The sequence below is a fragment of the Mytilus trossulus genome, chromosome 7, assembly GCF_036588685.1.
Source record: "Mytilus trossulus isolate FHL-02 chromosome 7, PNRI_Mtr1.1.1.hap1, whole genome shotgun sequence".
Lineage (NCBI taxonomy): Eukaryota > Metazoa > Mollusca > Bivalvia > Mytilida > Mytilidae > Mytilus > Mytilus trossulus.
In genome coordinates, this window is record NC_086379.1 from 44,598,543 (window position 1) to 44,619,271 (window position 20,729).

The 20,729-nt window shown below is 31.4% G+C and overlaps 1 protein-coding gene across 2 annotated transcripts in view; it reads right to left on the bottom strand.

The window, feature by feature from the left end:
* Positions 1-1,231: 1,231 nt before the first annotated feature.
* Positions 1,232-20,729, bottom strand: part of LOC134725146 (DNA repair and recombination protein RAD54B-like) — a 35,715-nt gene continuing 16,217 nt past the window's right edge. For both annotated transcript variants that reach the window (XM_063588717.1, XM_063588715.1), the window contains exons 12-25: positions 18,445-18,492; positions 17,562-17,643; positions 16,683-16,763; positions 15,054-15,203; positions 13,536-13,647; positions 12,798-12,977; positions 11,555-11,769; positions 9,379-9,543; positions 8,766-8,892; positions 6,027-6,199; positions 5,261-5,374; positions 4,195-4,335; positions 2,982-3,056; positions 1,232-1,413 (exon numbers count right to left, since the gene is read on the bottom strand). In XM_063588717.1, coding sequence (XP_063444787.1) covers positions 1,348-1,413; positions 2,982-3,056; positions 4,195-4,335; positions 5,261-5,374; positions 6,027-6,199; positions 8,766-8,892; positions 9,379-9,543; positions 11,555-11,769; positions 12,798-12,977; positions 13,536-13,647; positions 15,054-15,203; positions 16,683-16,763; positions 17,562-17,643; positions 18,445-18,492 — 1,729 coding nt within the window. In that variant the 3' untranslated portion in view covers positions 1,232-1,347. The remainder of the gene's footprint in view (positions 1,414-2,981; positions 3,057-4,194; positions 4,336-5,260; positions 5,375-6,026; positions 6,200-8,765; positions 8,893-9,378; positions 9,544-11,554; positions 11,770-12,797; positions 12,978-13,535; positions 13,648-15,053; positions 15,204-16,682; positions 16,764-17,561; positions 17,644-18,444; positions 18,493-20,729) is intronic.

Below are 20,729 nucleotides of genomic sequence, written 5' to 3' on the forward strand. Positions count from 1 at the left end.
GAAGCTTGTTTATGATCATAAGATAGTATCCAGAAGTAAATTTTGTAAAAATAAAATTCCACTTTTTCCATATATACTTGTAAATGGACTTAGATTTTCTGCCGGGAAACATTACATTCACTCTGTGGTTAAATTTTTTAAAATTTTAATAACTTTCTTAAACTAAACTGGATTTCTACCAAACTTGGACAGAAGCTTGTTTATGATCATAAGATAGTATCCAGAAGTAAATTTTGTAAAAATACAATTCCATTTTTCCATATTTTACTTGTAAATGGACTTAGATTTTCTGCGGGGAAACATTACATTCACTCTGTGGTTAAAGTTTTTAAAATTTTAATAACTTTCTTAAACTATCCTGGGTTTGTACCAAAATTGGACAGAAGCTTATTTATGATCATAAGATAGTATCCAGAAGTAAATTTTGTAAAAAAATAAATCCATTTATCCCATATTTTACTTTTAAATGGACTTAGTTTTTCTGCGGGGAAACATTACATTCACTCTGTGGTTAAAGTTTTTAAAATTTTAATAACTTTCTTAAACTATCCTGGGTTTGTACCAAAATTGGACAGAAGCTTATTTATGATCATAAGATAGTATCCAGAAGTAAATTTTGTAAAAAAAAATCCACTTTCTCGGTATTTTACGCTTAAATGGACTTAGATTTTCTTCCAGTTAACATTACATACCTGTAAAGTCTGCAGTTAAAGTTTATAAAGCATTTATTAGAATAATAAACTATGCTGGATTTTACCAAACTTGGACAGAAGCTTCTTACAATCAAAAGATTGTATCAAAAGGAATATTTTTATTGATTTTTTTCCTCATTTTTGTTGAGCCTGCAATTTACAGCAAAAGTAGGCGAGACACTGGGTTCTGCGGAACCCTTACAAATTTTTATTCATTGGATGACTATTTTCGTTGATTTCATTGGTACTGGTGAACCACAAAATTGAAAAATGTTCAGCAAATTACAAATCTTCTATAGGCTTTGTATGCAGAGATTCCCAAAACCACAAAATCTAGATGTCCATGAAAATACAAATTTTCCACAAGCCACGCAAATTAATACCCATGAAAATAAACAATTCTACAGTAGTAACACTTTTTGCCCTTCCTGCAATAATTAAATGTGAAGCATTTTGCAACACTGATAGTATGTGAAATTTTCCAAAATTCCTCAAACTAACTGAAATAGAATATTTATTTTTATTGTTTTCATTTCATTTAATTTCATTTATTGTTATTTTTTACAGGTGAAAGTTTTTACATACAATCCAAACAAAATTACAAGTCAATATTTGGCACTTTGGAATGGATGTCAATGTTCAGTATATATATAAATTATGATTTAGATTCATGCCAGAATACATAGGATATTTCTTCTGAAGTTCCTGGAAGATGCCAATTCTGAAAAATAGAAAACAGATAACTTCAATTATTACTTCAAATACCATGAGAATAAATATTAAATATTCAAATGTTTTAGTTTGATTTATTGCTAAATCTCAAGCAATTAAACTTAAATATAAATTGATTTGATTGCGTGATTTTCGTGATTTTCGGTTGCTTAACATCCAGGGGCAAAAATTCTAGACAAGTAAAAGATAAGTGTCTACAGAAACAAAATATTTTTTAATGTATGATTACAAAGTTTGCCTCTTTAAGGGAGCTACCATTTGATTTTTATGGGGGGAGAGGGGGGCTAGGATGAAATTTGAAAAAAATAGGCAGGACAGGAGTTTTGAGTAAAAAAAAAAGTAAAAAAAAAGAAAAAAAAGCCAAGACCGAACAGAGTGAAAAATAAAAAGGCAGGACAGAAATTACAGCTAAAAAAAATGCAGGACAAAATTTTACATCCTAGCCCCCCCCCCCCCCCCCCCCATTCAAACCAAACATAAATCACTGAAGTATAAAATATAGTTAAGCGTAAACTTATTGTATGAAATATTAGTATAGATCCAAAAATTTCAACGATTTCAAATCCCGTAGAATTTAAGAAATGATGTCCTTGAACTTGCTTGAAGTGTATAATGTAGGTTCCAATTACTTTTAAATTAATGCATACACATATAAAAAGTTATATAGCAGTTTTGTAACTAATTATCTGAGTAACTTAAAAACATTAAAATTTAATAAAATTCTCACTAACATACAACTGCAAAAGAAAATTGTTTATCATTGAGTTTATGAAAATTGATCAGAAGTGACTGCAAAGGCTTTGAATCTGATAAATTAAGTAAAACTAACAAACCAATTTCATTCACTATTTTAATTGCCTTATGCATTGGAAAAAAAGAAAACACTTTAAAATGACAAGATGTATACTGTCATCTTCTGAACTGTTTCAGGTACATCTTTAGATATTTCTTAGGCCTTAGCATGTGGCAATAAAAACTGTTATGGTTAAAAAATATTTTACAAGGTATAGTTAAATTTTCAACAGAAACATCTTAACCTTGAAACTTTAAAATTAATTCATCTAAAAAATTATTTAAAATTTTCAGAAAAAAATCCTTTTGAAAGCAAGGGGAGATAATTATTGAATTTGATAGGATCATTTGTATTTTTTTATTTTTAAAATAACTATGATTTGGTTAATTTAAATGTTGTCTAAGGGAAAAAAAGGTCTGTGACCCCAATTTTTTATTGCAAATTTGGACAGCACATTACCCCAGAAGTTTTAAGAAAAATCTATTGTTAAACATTCAGATACTCTAGCTACCTTGAAAAAAATTAGTAGTCATTACAGGTAATTATTTTCAAAACTTTCGTTGATTCTTGTTATAGTTTAAAAAAAAAAGCAAATAAGAGATAGTGTTCTATGCTAACATTATATACCCACTGTACAATACAACCTGCTCTGAAAACAATGTTCTTCTTCAGTTTCAGAAAACCATCAACATACAGATGCTTACTTTCTGGCAATTGTAAAGGTTATTTCGATGTAAAGAACCTTTCAATTAAAAAATTCCTACCTGATCAAAGCTTGAACTATTTTTCACATGTTTCCACTCCATCAACTCATCCATACCAAGATTTTTTGTTTGCTTCTAAAATAAGAAAATATATGTTAATGAGATCAAATTTGCATAAATAAGATGTTTTCAGTCAAATTAAAGAAGTGCTGTCCAAAGCAGAAAATATTTTTGAAACAGAAATTACTTATTTAAGGAATGACTGTAATATTTTTTCTTTCTATGAAGAAATAACATAAAAAATGTAGTGCACACTGAATAACGCACGTAGCGGGTTATTTAACAGTGTGCACCACATTTTTTATGTTATTTCGAATAGACAGAAAAAATATTACAGTCATTTCTTATAATTTAATTCTAAATTCCATTTTAAACCGTAGAAAACCATGAAAAAACGTTGATGATGTCAGGGTCACATGACTAAATTATGTCTATGGGCTCATAACAAAATAATGTCATCCAATCAGAAGATGCGTTACATCCAAAATTAAATTATACAGAAATAATAAAAATGGTTTTTGAGAAGTGTTTTGTGGACTGCTTCCTTTCGATCATGTTTGTTGTTGGTCTCATTTTATTTTTATTGCCATTTTTGTGATTCCTTACTTTTTTCATTCATATTGTTAAATATCAATGAGACAAGCATTCTTCTTCAAAAAAAAATTTGTTCAACTGATTATAAACAGGTGACGAAGGCCAAGAAAATGCAATATAAGACACTGGTCCTTTTGACCAGGTGCGTCAAAGGCCAAGAGAATGCAATATCAGACACTGGTCCTTTTGGCCAGGTGAGTCAAAGGAGTAAACACACCTCTCATTAAATGTAAATATTTAAATGGTTTAAGAGGTGTTTCAAATGAAGCATTGCATAGGAAGCATTAGCAAGTCCCAATGTTAAAAAAAATCATTATTCAATGTAGACAACAGATAGTGAAATTCTCCAATTGCTAATAAATTGATTGATTGATTGATTATTGGTGATTAGCACCACTTTCTGTACTGTTGGCTAAATGATGACGGCCATCTTTTTATAGCGGAGAAAGCCAGATAGAACCAATACCTTTGACCTAAAGGCTTGCAATCCTAGTAAACAAATGCTACAAACAGTTATTGTTTATTTTGAAAAGTTTGAGTGCTTTATGTTTAAGTTTTTTTATGAGTTTGTGATATGAATAACTGACATAATGTCAAATTTGCTAAACAATAAACTAACAGTATGTTTAACTCCAACCCCAAGCTGACAAGATCTAACTACTGGTTCCTCTTCTCTCACTGGTTCCCTGTTCTCCTGACAATCACAACTCAATAATTCATGTGTATCACAGTCTGTTCTTTCATTTAAAGTAAACAAGTCCTGTACAAAAATACAAATAAAAAAATCATTATAAATTCAAATTCACTGATGACAATATTTATTCACATTAAACTTGTACAGAACCCTAGTCTTTATTTAGACATTTTTAATGTTCACTGTCGATTAATTAAAATTTATAGTGAGATACCATTTTTGTGAATTTCATGGGTACAAGTGAACCAGAAATTAAAATATTCAATGGAAGTTGAAAATTTCTACAGACTTGTATTTTGAAATTGGCTGAACCACAAAACAAAATTTCCGAAAGGACAATGTTTCCTGAATTAACAAAAGTAAGTAATCTCGAAAATCAATGAATCCATAGTACTATATTGTATGATAAGATTAAGCTTGATCACTATTTCAAACAGAATTTTCTTTAAGTTTAATCTCTTATCCTTTGATATAAAATTAAAACAGGATTCCAGGACTTTACAAATCATTTTCACATACACACCTGATTTTTTTGTTGAAGAGACAAATTGAAAATATTGATGTACCCAGCATTTTAAATATGTGTACAGCATTGGTAAACTTATAAAGAATTATGCAAATAATCAACATCATTAAGTGAAAGACACTGCCAAAAACTATATGTGTTTATTGGGTGACCATGTACTGTTCACACTTCCATGTTCAAGGAGCGAGAATTATGCCTCAAAACTTTCACTTGGCATACATTTAAGAAGTTCATATCATAACGAACAAGGGTACTAGGTTCAAGGTTGATGAGATCTAAACTTCATGGTGAAATACTTTGAACAAAACAATAATTTCATATGGAGCAATCAAATAGATTAAAGGATTGACAGACTGGAGTATTGTACCCTTCTAATGGTAGGCAAGGCATAAAAATGATAAGACATACTATTGAGCTCATTTTCATTATCCATCAATTAATTTAAAACCTTTATATTTGAATTACCTTTAGATCATCTAAGGAAAATTGGACATCATTTTTACTTTTAGAATCCATAACAGCACCACTCAAACTCTGTTTACTAATTTGTCTTTGATATATTTTCTCCTCTATTGTACCCTTAAAATAGAACAATGCATATTATTAAAGTTTCTTGCATACATTAATAAACTTTTCACAATCCCCCCCTCCCCCCCCCCCCCATCTTTTAAATGCTGAGGTCTACAAAAATAAATAACTTTTGAGACCTTTTCTATGCAGCATATTCATGTCTGTTTGAAATATGGGCCGTCTTCAATAATTTTAAAAGGTAATCAATCTGTAACTACTGCAAACCAACGAATTTTCCAACTTTTACAAGTACAAACAAATATATAAATTATCACAAATATATAAAAATGATATCATCCTTTTATCAAATGCATCATGTGAATTTGAAAATAATTAAAGAATAATGTTGGTCAAGATTGATTTTCTTGTTTGAGCTGGTAAGGCAAAAGGGAGAAAAGCAATCAAGTTGAGATGACCATTTATAATTTGTTTATCGCTATTTTACCTATGACCATGATGTTAATTTCATTGACAATAGCATGTGCACCTTTATTTTCTAGTGATAATTTTTCATATCACTCTACTATGCTGTCAGAAAAATTAAATTTTCATTAAGTAAGATCAAAGGAAAATTTCGTAAAATAGTAACAATGAAATTTAATTGCTGCCAAGTGGGATAGAAAGGACTCATTGCAAAAATCCCAAAGTAATTCAATCTTACAGTTGATAATAATCTGTAGATATAAACTTTTTTCTTTTGTCCATCTCTCCACACTCTAGCCATGGCCTGTAAATCATTGGCAGGGTTCCAGTCTATGTCATACAAAACCAGTCTAGAAGCTCCAATCAAATTTAATCCAACACCACCAGCCTTGGAACTCAAAAGAAATACAACTAGAAAAGAAATGACATACTATAAATAAAATAGACAACAACAATGTGTTCATAGTGTTACGGTTTAGGGTATAAGCTGTAGGTTTGTATGTAAGACTGTTTCTGGCTACTCAGTAAACACTCTATTCTATTTTCGCGTTCGTCGTTTACTGTTAGCCAACGCGTATACAAAGACATTTAATGAACATTGTGTATACTTATATATTGTTATTGTATGTAAATATTATTAGTAAGGTCTCTGGGAATAATAAAATAGAGTTCGTCTTCACTGTTTGACCATGGGGGGTCCCCTGACTGAACGACGGTTCCCACCTTCTGTTTATCCTTATTTCACATGTTCCTGCTTTACTACCTTGTTATTTTATTAGCGTAAGGCATGAATATTGTAACCAGGGTCCATACATGCTAAGAGTAAGCTTAGTTAAGTCCCGTTTGTCCATTTCCTGACTCGACAGAATGTCAACATTCCGATCGCCGCCATTTGCATCATTATGTTTATTGACGTCAGTGACCTAATGACCTGAGATCTGCATCCAATCAGCATAACGTAATTTGCCCACCATCTCCATAGGGGCACGAGACGTTGGTGGGACAGATATATAAAAGCAGGTGCACAACAGTCTTCAGATAGACTGCGGCCCGCTACCAGGGCAGTCACTCCTCATACCAAGGAACTTACCAAGGCAGACCAAAAGTGCCGCAGTCGATGCAATGCATGTACCTTGCTATTGTATGCATCCCCGTTGAATAAATGGACCAAACCATAAATGACCTACATGTTTTACTATGTTTACTACGATGTTGACAAACGATTAACATACCAAAAAGGGGGGTCTCGGTATATTTTATTAAGTATTCTGTTGGGTTTTCATGTGATTTATACTTGTAATAGTATTGATTGTTTGTATATAATAAATTGTGAAGCTTAATTAATCTGTTGTCTGTTGTACATGTAATTAGTAAGTCAATGTAAACGAGTTTCTGTGCTACCATATTTAGATCAGTGCCTTAACCATTTTGCCTGCTACGCTAACATAGTATTGACCATTTTGCCAGCTACGCTACCAGTAGAACTTAGTTTGTAACTCGGCACCAGAGTTGACAGCTTTATATTAGAATTGACCAAGAATATAGTAATCAGTGTTAACCTTAGATAAATAACTTTTACATAGGGACAACCCTGTCCCGTAACAATAGTACACAGATGCCCCACTCGCACTATCATTTTCTATGATTATAGGACCATGAAATTAGGGTCAATACTTTAATTTGGCATTAAAATTAGAAAAATTTGTAAGGGTTCCGCAGAACCCAGTGTCTCGCCTACTTTTGCTGAAAATCACAGGCTCAACAAAAATGAGGAAAAAATCATTAAAATTTTCCTCTTGATACTATCTTTTGATTGTAAGAAGCTTCTGTCCAAGTTTGGTAACAATCCAGGATAGTTTATGAATCTAATAAATGTTAAAAAACTTTAACTGCAGACTGTATGTAATGTTAACTGGATGAAAAACTAAGTCCATTTATAAGTAAATACAGATTAACAGGTACAAAATATTAACAAAATTTCCTTCTAAATACTAGCTTTTGATCATAAACAAGCTTCTGTCTAAGTTTGGTACAAATTAAAAGTAGTATAAGAAAGTTATTAATTTTTTTAACCTCAGAGTGAATGTGTTGTTTCCTGGCAGAAAATCTAAGTCCATTTAAAAGTAAAATACGGAAAAAAACGATTTATTTTTCTACAAAAATTACTTCTATGTATTATCTTTTGATCATAAACAAGCTTCTGTCCATGTTTTGTACAAACCCAGGATAGTTTAAGAAAGTTATTAAACTTTTAAAAACTTTAACCACAGAGTGAATGTAATGTTTCCCCGCAGAAAAACTAAGTCCATTTATAAGAAAAATATGGAAAAAATGGAATTTTATTTTTACAAAATTTACTTCTGGATACTATCTTATGATTATAAACAAGCTTCTGTCCACGTTTGGAAGTAATCCAGTATAGTTTAAGAAAGTTATTAAAATTTCAAAAACTTTAACCACAGAGTGAATATTTGTGGACGCCGCCGACGACGACAGAATGTAGAATCGCTTAGTCTCGCTTTTTCGACAAAAGTCGAAGTCTCGACAAAAATCATATCATAAGGAACATTTGTACTAACTACTAAGTTTCAAGTTGATTGGACTTCAACTTCATCAAAAATACTTTGACCAAACCACTTTAACTAGACAGACAGACAGAAGAAAGGATGCACAAAATTGACACAATTCTTGCATCCTTTAATATTAGAAAATTTATCAAATTCAGTTATCTTTTATGTTCTGTTTCCATTTGAAACTGATCTTTTTGTTTTCAGGTTTCTGGTTTATTATTTTCTTTTTTAATTCTAAGGTAGTTTTGAAGTTTTTCACACATCTATGAGGATTTGGGTAGTATTAAAGCATTAGTGAAATCAAAAGTTCATTTCCTTTTTGTCCATTTTTTTTAAGTTAAAGTCACTACTTTTTATGTCTTAAGCATTCTATTTCCTTCAAACTTATAACTGCAGTAGCTACTTACAATGCTTAGAGTATGAACTATTAAACTGTGAAACTATGTCTTGTCTTTTGGCTGTAGGAGTCTGCCCATCCAACCGACAGTATTCAAAACTGCAAGCTTCACAGAAATTCTGTAGGATATCCAGTGTCTAAAAACAAAATCTGAATCTTAGGCCATAAGAAAAATGCAAATTTCATTTAATGTGATTAATTCGTCCTCTTATTAAATCCCTTTGTCTGATATTTTTTATTGCTCAACTTGTTCCATATCAGATCCATTTTATATACCTATTCTCCTAATATAGAAGTTTGAACATCAGGTTAACATTACGAAGCAATGTATTCAGTTATTTTTTCTTGTTATCAAATACTTCACATGCTGAACAAAGTTCATTATCAATAAGCATACACTAAGATACATCAATTGTTTCTTTTTTTCTTTTTATTCCATATAAAATATGGTTCTGTTAAAAAAAAATAAGACACTGGAGCCCATTTCAATTTACAGGTTTGTGCAAACAACATATTTTATTCCAAATCTGACAGCAAAATCAAAATCATGTTAAGTTTGACGATGTCTTAGTCATTCAATAAAAGAAACTGTCACCTTAACTTCTGGATCCCTGTTCACTTACCTTAGTATGATTAGAAACCAGAACAATTTTCTCCTTTGGCGAGTGTTGATGCAGATCATTAAGCAAGGAATTCAGTACTTTCAGTTTACTACAATGTTCAGGATCATTATTGTCTGGTAAGAAATTATCTGGGTATAATGATGACAATCCAGAATATATTGAATCCTGAAAAAGCACTGCATTCTATATTTCACATTTTATAATTAAAAGTGTTTTGATATTTTGGAAACTCTTTGAATTTTTTAATAACCATATACAACATTGTCTTAAAAAAAGTTAAGTCATTTTGTAATATTTTGGTGTAGGACCCAAATCTATGGTGGGTTCCAAATCTATGGCAGATTCCTAATCTAAGGCAAATGTGACGTCATGCTATCCCAAATCTATGGCAGATTTTTTACAATTCTAATCTATGCCAAGTTTTGTAATTTCCTAATCTTTGGCAGATTTTTGTTGTGTCCAAATCTATGGAAATTGAATTGCAAATGGAAAATGATAATGCAGTACAAATACGACCATTGACTTGCATTATATAAACAAATGAGCATGTACAACTGACAACGAAAGCATGTCTTTACACTTTTGTGAAATAAACAGTCAATACTGGTCAACAAAATCATAGTGGAAAAAAAAAAAATGTAAATGATGAATTCATACCGGGTAACTTAAAAACAAACTTCAAGATTGAAATGATGTGCCCCGTAAAAATAAACATTTTCTAATCTGTGCATTCATTTAACCAACAAATAATTAACGTTAAGTCCCTAAAAAACAAGAATATAGATTTTTGATAAAAAAAAAAAAGGGATATATAAGAATGACCAGTTTGAATGTTCAAATAATATGTAATTCATCGTTATGACATTTTTTTTCATGACGATCTAAATAAAATTGGTATCTGTTAATTTCATGTTTCACTTTATAAGCTTTGCCAACTGTAAACAGTAAAATGTTTACTATAATTATATAACTCCTTTTCTGAGATACGGTTACTGAAAAAATCGGTGTCCTTGTTCATTGCAGGGTTCGACCAGTGCAGTCCATTGTGTCCCTCTTCTGGATAATAGGTCACATCTTTCTGTAAACCATCCACAAACTGTTGTCCAGCATAATGCCTTCATCTAGAATGGTGTTAAAATCTATGGGTTCCGCCATTGTTTGTGGCAGAGACGATGTAATATGGTGTTATTTAATTTTGACGTTATATGTACGATCAGGCAAAGATTTGGAAAAAACCAAAATCTGACATTGATTTGATTTGTTTGACGTTTGTAATGTTACATTTACCATAGATTAGGAATCTGCCATAGATTTGGAACCCCCATAGATTTGAGTCCTACATATATAATATATTTATTCCCTTACTGTATTTTATTTCAGAAGAAAACTAGTAATTTCATAATATTTAGCACATGTAATTTTGTTATATTCTGGCACTTCTGTAACTGTATTTCATTTCTCATGCATGCTAGATGTTTCATAAAATTTTGCACAATTCATACATTATATATTAGAATAAATTCCTTGATCTACTATTCCAAAACCACTGATTGAATTTTCAGAGACATTTTTCTTGAATGTCATTACATATAATTTATCCTATTATTATAAAGGTTATTGCTTTTAATTGTACTTCAGTGGATTCCCTTATTTTTGTTGATACATGTACCAATTTTTGCATTTTTATGGATGCAGGGATATTTGATTTTGTGGTTTTGTCAAATCTAGCATATTAACTGATAGAACTTGTACTTATTTGACTATTTAAATTCATGTGTCAATTTTACCCATGAAAATTGGTATCCTACAAATAATATTGAATTTACTGCATTCTTGTTTTTTTTCATACCACCATCTTTATATATTATAAAAAAAAACACCACAAGAATGTGTCAATAGAACATGGATGCCCCACTCTCACTATCATTTTCTATTTTCAGTGGACCGTGAAATTGAGGTAAAAACTTTAATTTGGTATTAAAATTAGAAAGCATATCAAAAGGAACTAATGTTCTAAGTTTCAAGTTTATTTGACTTCAACTTCATCAAAAACTACCTCGACCAAAAACTTCAACCTGAAGCGGGACAGACAGACCAACGAAGGGACAGACCCATAGACTAGAAAATATAATGCCCATAAAAGGGGCATAAAAATCAAATAAAGTATACTAAGCACCTGTTTAAGGTCATCAACACAATCATCAGCTTCCTGAGCTTTAAGGAATAGTAGACTAGGATGGTTGCACAATTTCTTCAGAGCTCCTATACAAATGAGATGTGGAGCTCCAGCCATTTTCCCCATCAGACATGATCTGATCATTCTACTGCTGAGTAGATGACTGTACAGTCTGAGCTGTAATGGAGTTGGTCGGCAAAATACAACTATCTCACCTACAAGTATAAGTTAACCTCTGAACTATTTATGGACATGTATTGTACACATAGAAATTATATTTTACCTTTTTATCAAATACCAGGATTACATGAAAAGTAAGTTATAAAAAAATACACATTGACTGTCATCTGTTACTTATTATAATAACTTGTAAACATAAAAAAAACCTCAGTATTGACAAGGATAATGAAAAAAAGTATAATAATTGATGGATTGTTTCTTGCTTAAAGTCAAGTGGCAATTATTTCAAGCATATTCAGGACAAGAACAAATTTACAATTTATTACAACATGTAATTTTGTAAGTTGTACTGAATGAAGAATAGGAAATCTGACCTGATAATGGAAAATAAGGATATGTTAGATAGATTCAGGTAGTTTGCCTTGCCACACACTGAATGGACCCCTCATGTAGTTATTTATGATTATCACAAGTCACGTTAAAATGCAATATTTTGATTGGCTCATACAAGGGAGATAATTCACTCTATCCCATGGCTGAGAGGGAGACATTTTTTTTTAATGTCACTCCCTCTTCCAGCCCAATCAAAACTGATATTTTAAAGGACAAGGAATTTAATTTACCTCAAGTATTTAAAGACAATGCTAAAATCTATGTTTTAGTTTAGGTTTTATTATTTGACTGTCAAAATAAAACAAAAATAAAACAGCTTGTTTCACTTCTGTTGATTTTTCTATACCCATGATGTTTTATGTATGGGAGGCCATAGAAAAATACTTTTAAATAAAATTCATCTGTAAAAGATAATTATGATAGGACATTCAGTATAATAAATTAAATAACACACAGCTAAGAAGGAAACAGAGGAGATTGGTACCCCTTGAAAAAAGCATGTTAACCTCGGCAAAGTCAACCTTGGCTTGACCGATGTTGACAATGTTGTCTCGGGGAAACAATCTGCTCTATCACCTTCTCAGCTATGTGTTATTTATGCAATGATGAGGAAAAACTCAAATGTAACAACAATTTGGTGAAATGAGACTTTAGTGTTTTACAAACTTACATTTAGGAGGTAGGTATTTGTTGTTTATTTCTTGGGTTCTACGGAGAAGAAACAACTTTGTTAGACGAGACAGTTCTGACCCTCTCTCCTCGCCAAGTTCTATCTCAGCTGGAGAAGCCTCAGGCTGACGAGATGCCACAATTGGTCCTTCATAAACTCTTCTAAATGCCCCACTTGAACCTAAACACAATTTGGATAGATGATATATTTAAGTGACACAGATAAATTTCAGCTAAATAATATCAATATGAACCTTTCTTTGTACAGAAGAAAATAATAAGTACATCTCATTTTTTTTAAGAAATAAGTCTAATTATCCAAATAATTTGAAACTTTGCCATCCTTGTAAAAATTCCTTGTTAATTTCTTAAATGTTGTATCTTGAAAACAATACTGATAAAGTTTTATCCATCAATGAATGTCTAAATTATTGCATTTGTCAAATGAACAAACAACACATAAATTAAAAGCACATGCTTTAATTATCAGTCAGTTTGATCTAAAATTGAAAACTTCATTGGAATTCTGGTACAATGTATAAGTTATTAGTTATTACAATGTTTATGTGTAAATGCAACTTGCTGTCAGCATCTTTACAACACCTTTCTTTGACTTAAAAAAAACTAAATCTATTTTACACCTGAAATATTCTTTTCATTGACTGGATAATTGTGGAACTTCATTGCAACCAATAAAGTAATAAAATAAAATTTTTAATAGATCTACTATTTTACGAACCGAGCACCCCAGGATTACAGAACTCCACAATGGAAAAGAATTCTTGCAGATCATTCTGTATAGGTGTTCCTGATAGTATTACTCTCCTTCTGGCAGGGAGACTCATTATCAGCTAAAAAACATAGGACTTTTTTAACTATCCTCTAACAATTAATAGTGAAACACAAATTTGTGGCCGAGAACTATTTTCAATTCCTGGTGTTTTTAAAAAAAATTAAAGAGAAAGAAGAAAATTTACTGTTTAATTGTACTTAATTTGAGATTCAATTAGGATGATACCAATGAAATGTATGTGGGAGAGTCGTTTCATTTTTGGAGATTGGTCTCAGGTCATTTACACTTATATGTTCCTTCAATGTCAGAGTTAAAAGTTAATAAACTAAAGTGTACTTTCATTTGTTTGCACCTGTCCTAAGTCCGGAATATGATGTTCAGTAGTTATTGTTTGTTGATATGGTTCATAAAAGAGGGACGAAAGATACAAAAGAGACAAGTCAAACCCATAAATCGAAAATAAACTTACAACGCCATGGCTAAAAATAAAAAGACAAACAGACTAAAAATAGTACAGAAGACACAACATAGAAAACTAAAGACTAATCAACACTGACCCTACCATAAACTGGGGGTGATCTCAGGTGCTCTTGGAGGGTAAGCAGATCCTGCTCCATATGTGGCACCTGTTGTGTTGCTTATGTTATTACAAATCTGGTAAATAGTCTAATTTGGTAGATCACATTCATGAAAAGGGAAGGGTATTGCAGTTACAACATAAGGAACATATCTGATATCATCTGTGAAACGATTATTCCGTAACGGTCAACCAACTCCTGATGGCGTCTGTAAAATTTACAAGGGATGATTTCAACTTCACCATTTGGAACTCTAGGTTTAATAGCTTCCTTGTGAGCAGCAATCCTCTTTCAAAGCGTTGATCATAAGTGTTTCTTGTTTCTAGGTTTTTTTTATATAGATTAGACCGTTGGTTTTCCAGTTAGAATGCTTTTACATTAGTAAATTTTGGGGCCCTTAATAGGTTGCTGTTCAGTGTGAGCCATGGCTCCTTGTTGAAGACTGTTCTTTGACCTATAATGGTTTACTTTTACAAATTGTAAGTTGGATGGAGAGTTGTCTCATTGGCACTCATACCACATCTTATATCTATTTCAGTCATCCATTAAAATGAAAAAGTCCTTCATCCAGACCTTATTCTCTCTAAATTTGTTTGATATTTTACGATAATGGATTACTTACTGAAGTAGTTTTTATAGCTGTGTTTTTAAGTCTATGACCTTGGAATACTTACTGAAGTAGTTTTTATAGCTGTGTTTTTTAAGTCTATGACCTTGGAATACTTACTGAAGTAGTTTTTATAGCTGTGTTTTTTAAGTCTATGACCTTGGAATACTTACTGAAGTAGTTTTTATAGCTGTGTTTTTTAAGTCTATGACCTTGGAATACTTACTGAAGTAGTTTTTATAGCTGTGTTTTTTAAGTCTATGACCTTGGAATACTTACTGAAGTAGTTTTTATAGCTGTGTTTTTAAGTCTATGACCTTCATCACAGATGACAAGGTCAAAGTTGATTTGTTTGACAATATCATACACCCTCACAAACATCTCATAAGAAATAATCAGAACTGGATAAATGGAGGTATTTACAAAATCCTGAAATGATAAAATTTATTGCTACAAACTATGTCTTCACTAAAGAAAATCATGTTATTTTCAATTTCACATACATTTGTATTCAATTTATGATACATGTACTTAAATGGGAACAGTTATCTACTATATATTTAATAATTAAAATTGACAACAACACTTCAAAAGATCTGCAATTTTATTATGTATGTCTACATGTTTCGCCTGCAAGGCAGGCTTCATCAGGACAATTTTTATACAGAAATTGAGCCCCTGAAGTACTCAAAAGTGGTGCAAATTTGACGTCGTCATGGTGAGAGAAACAATGAAAAGTGAAAGTAGCAATACAGAGTTATAAATAGATAAGATAAATATAGAAAAATATAGAAAATTAAAGTTTGTATACAATGTAACTTGAGTTCGTTTTACTAGTATATGATACATGAAATTGTTCTAAAGGCTTGACATCTAATAGGACGAACTTCCCATGGTTCCTACCACTTCGCAAGGCTTCTCTTCCAACCTGGCCATAGTTGGAGGTTACTACTTCCCGGCGCGTCGGCAACAATAGGAAGATTATGATCGCCGCTGTGGATAATAAAATTGTCAAAAACTGTTCCTTTGTTAATTATTTGGTGACTATATAATTTTTGGATCGTCTGCAGTAGTTGGTCTGTATAATGGCATAGTTGTGAATTCCTAGTTCATTTAAGATCGGCGCCCGTGGTACGTTTCTTCTGCAATCATTTATATCTGCTATCATTTATAGATGTATAGGTGGTATCGGACATCTTGGTCATCTTGATTCAGTTGTTATTTCGTTGTAAGTATGGAATATTCCTTGGTCCATGTATATGCTGGTGGCCTGTAGATCGGCGCTGTTAGCTTGGCGGTTCCTTTCGGATGCAGGGGTTCACGATTAAATAATAAATTAAATTCCGCGAGGTGAACCAACGCCTGTGAAATCGTTTTGGTAGAGTCCCTGAAGTGGATACCTTGGTATGCCGGGTTGTCAAATCATGCAAATGAATGCAATCCTTAAATAATAATTAAAATTGACAACAACACTTCAAAAGATCTGCAATTTTATTATGTATGTCTACATGTTTCGCCTGCAAGGCAGGCTTCATCAGGACAATTTTTATACAGAAATTGAGCCCCTGAAGTACTCAAAAGTGGTGCAAATTTGACGTCGTCATGGTGAGAGAAACAATGAAAAGTGAAAGTAGCAATACAGAGTTATAAATAGATAAGATAAATATAGAAAAATATAGAAAATTAAAGTTTGTATACAATGTAACTTGAGTTCGTTTATAACTCTGTATTGCTACTTTCACTTTTCATTGTTTCTCTCACCATGACGACAATGTATTTACTATATATTTAGTTTTGGAATATTAATATATACTTTAAACAAAATTTGTTTTTCAATTTGATAAGTACTGGATGGATTGAAACATTACCTTTACTTTATTATCTGTAATTATCTGATATAAACTATACCTCTACTCTTTTCTCTGAGCTGACACAATAAACTGAAAGTCTCTCAGTTCCTAACCATTTCTTAAATTCCTGATTCCAGTTCTGAACGAAGAAAAATAAAATGCCATACAAAAATAATAAATTGGGTGTAGTTTGACTGTTTATACTGACACAATTATTACAGTGGATTCATTTATTTTTGTAGGTGCCAGTCTTCTTGAATTAAAGATAAAATAGTATTTTCATAAATATATAATAATTTCGTGGTTTTCAAAAAATCGCATACAAGTCTGTTAAAATGTGTACTTCATTTAACATTAAAATTCTTGTTTCACCTGTATGCACAAAATATTTTGTTTAGTTTGATTTTAGAACGGACAGATGCACAGACTAAAAAACATAATGATCATAAATGGGACATAAAAATATTTGTTGGTTCCAATTACTCTACAAATTTATAAGTTTTCAAAATAATCTCTTATGCAAATTTGGACTTTTTAAATGATTTTGGTCACTAAATCGTCCAAAAACCTGATAAATCACAAACTTGTTTATTTTGCCACTCTAGAGTGCAATAAAATGTTTAGTTAAATTTTCAGTATATTTTTAATTCATAATTTGATTCAGTTTTGATCTGATCATTGTACTGTACAATCACATGATACTGTGGAATCATTTATTTTCATGGTTAACATTTTTCTTTGATTGAGGAAAACTTGCATGTTCATGGATATTTGATTTCATGGTGTTGCCAAAATTCGCTTATAACCTTACAGAAAATTTATAATTAGTTGAATACTTACTTTCGTGGTTCACCTATACCAACAAAATCCACAAAAATTAGTTTCCCACGAATATTGATGAATCCACAGTACTGTTATAATGTTTAACACCACTAACCTTTACTAAGCTACCAGGAGTGATGATCAACGCCTGTTTTACTACAGCTTTTCCCCCATATGGACCTTGTTTGTATAGTGTCCTAAAATAAAAAGATAAAACAATCTTTTTAAAGTCCATATTATTCATATTGACTGAAAAATTGATTGGTGGTTGCTTTACTCCGCCAGAGCATATAACAGCTACATCACAATAAGATCTAATTCTAATATTTTAAAAAAATTTACAGTATATTTCTATAATCAGACAAAAGGTCCTTCAATAAACTAAAATTCCAGTCTTAAGCAAATTGTTTATCTCAAAAAAATTCAACAATAAGATAATCTAATAAAAATTAAATCATTTTAAATTTATACAACACTTTTATAATTTATTAAATATTTGACTGACAAATGACCATATGGTGCCTATGGGTATTGGTTGATGCTAATTTAAGCCCTTGGTCAATGAACCTTTTAGGAGACTGATAAGCTCCAAGCATAACAACAGCTCAGTAGCTAAATACAGTTGTGCTGGAATAAAGCATGATGATGAAATTCTTGGTGCAAATCATGTTTGCAGAGCACAAATTTTAAAGTCATTATCTACATGTATATGGCATATTTCTTGAAACCCAGTAGCATACGTGTTCATTGGACCAAGAAATCAATAGTGGACTGTGAATTTAGTGTCAAAATTCTAATTATGAAAATATTTATAATTTCATATCATAACAAGCATGTGTACTAAGTTTCTAGTTGATGTGATCAAAATTTCATGGAAAAATACTGTAACCTGATTTGGTACGAATGAACACATGAGAATGAATGTCAACAACAGTTTTTGAATTTATAGTACAGCTTTTTTTTTGTTCTTTATTAAATAAATTATTAATGATACATACCATAACAGAGATATACACTGCAGTGTTTTACCAAGGCCCATATCATCTCTGTAATCAAAATATATAACTCATAATTTTTTTCAACAAAATAGATTTCAGTTACTGTGGATTCATTTATTTTCGTGAGTACCAATTTTCGTGGATTCAGGGAAACTTACATATTCATGGATATTTAATTTCCTGGTTTAAGGTAGCACAATACAAAGATTTTTTTTCTTCCAAACACTAACCTTCGAAATGCTGTAACTTTCTTATGAATGCATAGAAAATAATAAAATAGGTATATATCAATAGATAAAAGATTGATCTTTTAAATGAATGCAATACTTTTATTATGCAATCATTATGTAATCAATTATTATGTAATTAGTGGCAAAATCTGGGTAAGTTCACTTGAATGTAAAATTTGTTCTATACATTCTATCTGAAATCTGAGACACCCTTTTGTACATAATGGCCATAGGAACAACATATAATAAAATCAACCCTCTAGGGATATCTATGCAGAAGCTAAATTCATTTAAAAGTGAAAATTTGGTGAAAAATATTTTGGACACAATTAACATTATTATTGATTACATAATTGTTGCATACTACTAACATTGCATTAATTGGAAAGAGTAATCTGTTAGCTATCCAAAACTACCACTTTTATAAATTTTCAAGCATTATTAAGAAAGTTGCAGCATTTTAAAACTTGGGAGTTGGAGTTATAAAATCTTTGTATTGTGCTACCTTAACTGAAGTCTGCCTACAAGCCTTTGTAAATTTATCATTCGTTGAACATCTTATTTTGTGGTTTGCCTGTATCAACGAAATCCACGAAAATTGGTATCCCACGAAAAATAATGAATCCACAGTATCTATCCTTGTCTGATTTACACTTTTCCATATAGTCTGAAGGTCAATGTATATGTCCAGATGTGACTGCATACCAATCAACATAATATATAAATTGAGCTGCAATAAATAGAAATCAACCTTATGCAAGTGCACATATAAATGTCAGTGGCGGATCCAGCCATTTTTAAAAGTGGGGGGGGGGGGGGGGGGGGGGGGGGGTGTGTGTGTCCCAAACCAGGACAAAGGGGGGGGGTTGGGGTTCCAACTACATCTCCCCATTCAAATGCCTTTATCGGCCTAAAAAAGGGAGGTTCCAACCCCCGCAACACCCCACCCTCCCCTGGATCCACCAATGACTGTTCATGAATATGTCTTTGATTAATTTTGTAACATTCAAATATGAAACAAAAGATAAATTTTGGCCCATTTTGTAGGATATCGATATCTAATCAATTTTCAAATAGTTACAGACTTTGCATAAAGTAACAAGTCAATAGAGGTACTGATCTTTATTTGCATAGGGTCGATTTCTATCTGACTCATTTCATAGTAGCAATACTGAATATCTTTAAACCTACATATTCCTATATTTTTTAATGATATATTTGGAATGTTGTGAATGGTAATCAAGTGAAATAAATGATTTAGTAAGTAACAAGAATGTGTCCCAAGTACATGGATGCTTCATTCCCACTATCATTTTCTATGTTCAGTGGGCCGTAAAAATGGGGTAAAAACTCTAAAGGAGAAGGTTCACGATGGGTTAAAATTGGCCCTGAATTTTTATGTTTTTTAATCAGGCCAAAAAAATACAAATTTCACATAGATATATTGTGATAAAAGTAAGACAAAAATATTTCTTCTGGCACTTTCCTTTATAATTTATGGAGCTGTGACCCCTTAAATAAACATAATTTGTATTAAAAGGTCAACCTTGGTACTTTTCCCCAATAATTTTAATTGTTTTTGGCATAATTAACCTTGGCCGCCATCTACAATCCAAAAAGTTTTTATATTGATGAAATCTATATCAAAATTGGAATCTTTTGGTTACAATACATTTTGGATTGTAGGTGGCAAACCAATGTGTTTCTAAAGCATATAGGTCTGAAAAATTCACAAAATCATCATATTTTGACAAAATGTCCAAAATGTGCATACTTTGGAGAATATTTTGTACTCTTATGAAAAGAATTGATATATTTAGCATTTAGACTTTTGAAAAAGACCCATTTAAGAACCAAATTGTGACCTCTCTGGTGTTTTATGATAAAGTTGATATTTTAGGCCATTTTGTGCCATAAGTGAACCTTGTCCATTGGCATTAAAATTATAAAGATCATATCCTAGGAAACATGTGTACTAAGTTTCAAGATGATTGGACTTCAACTTCCTCAAAAGCTATCTCGACCAAAAACTTTTACCTAGAGTGGGACGGAAGA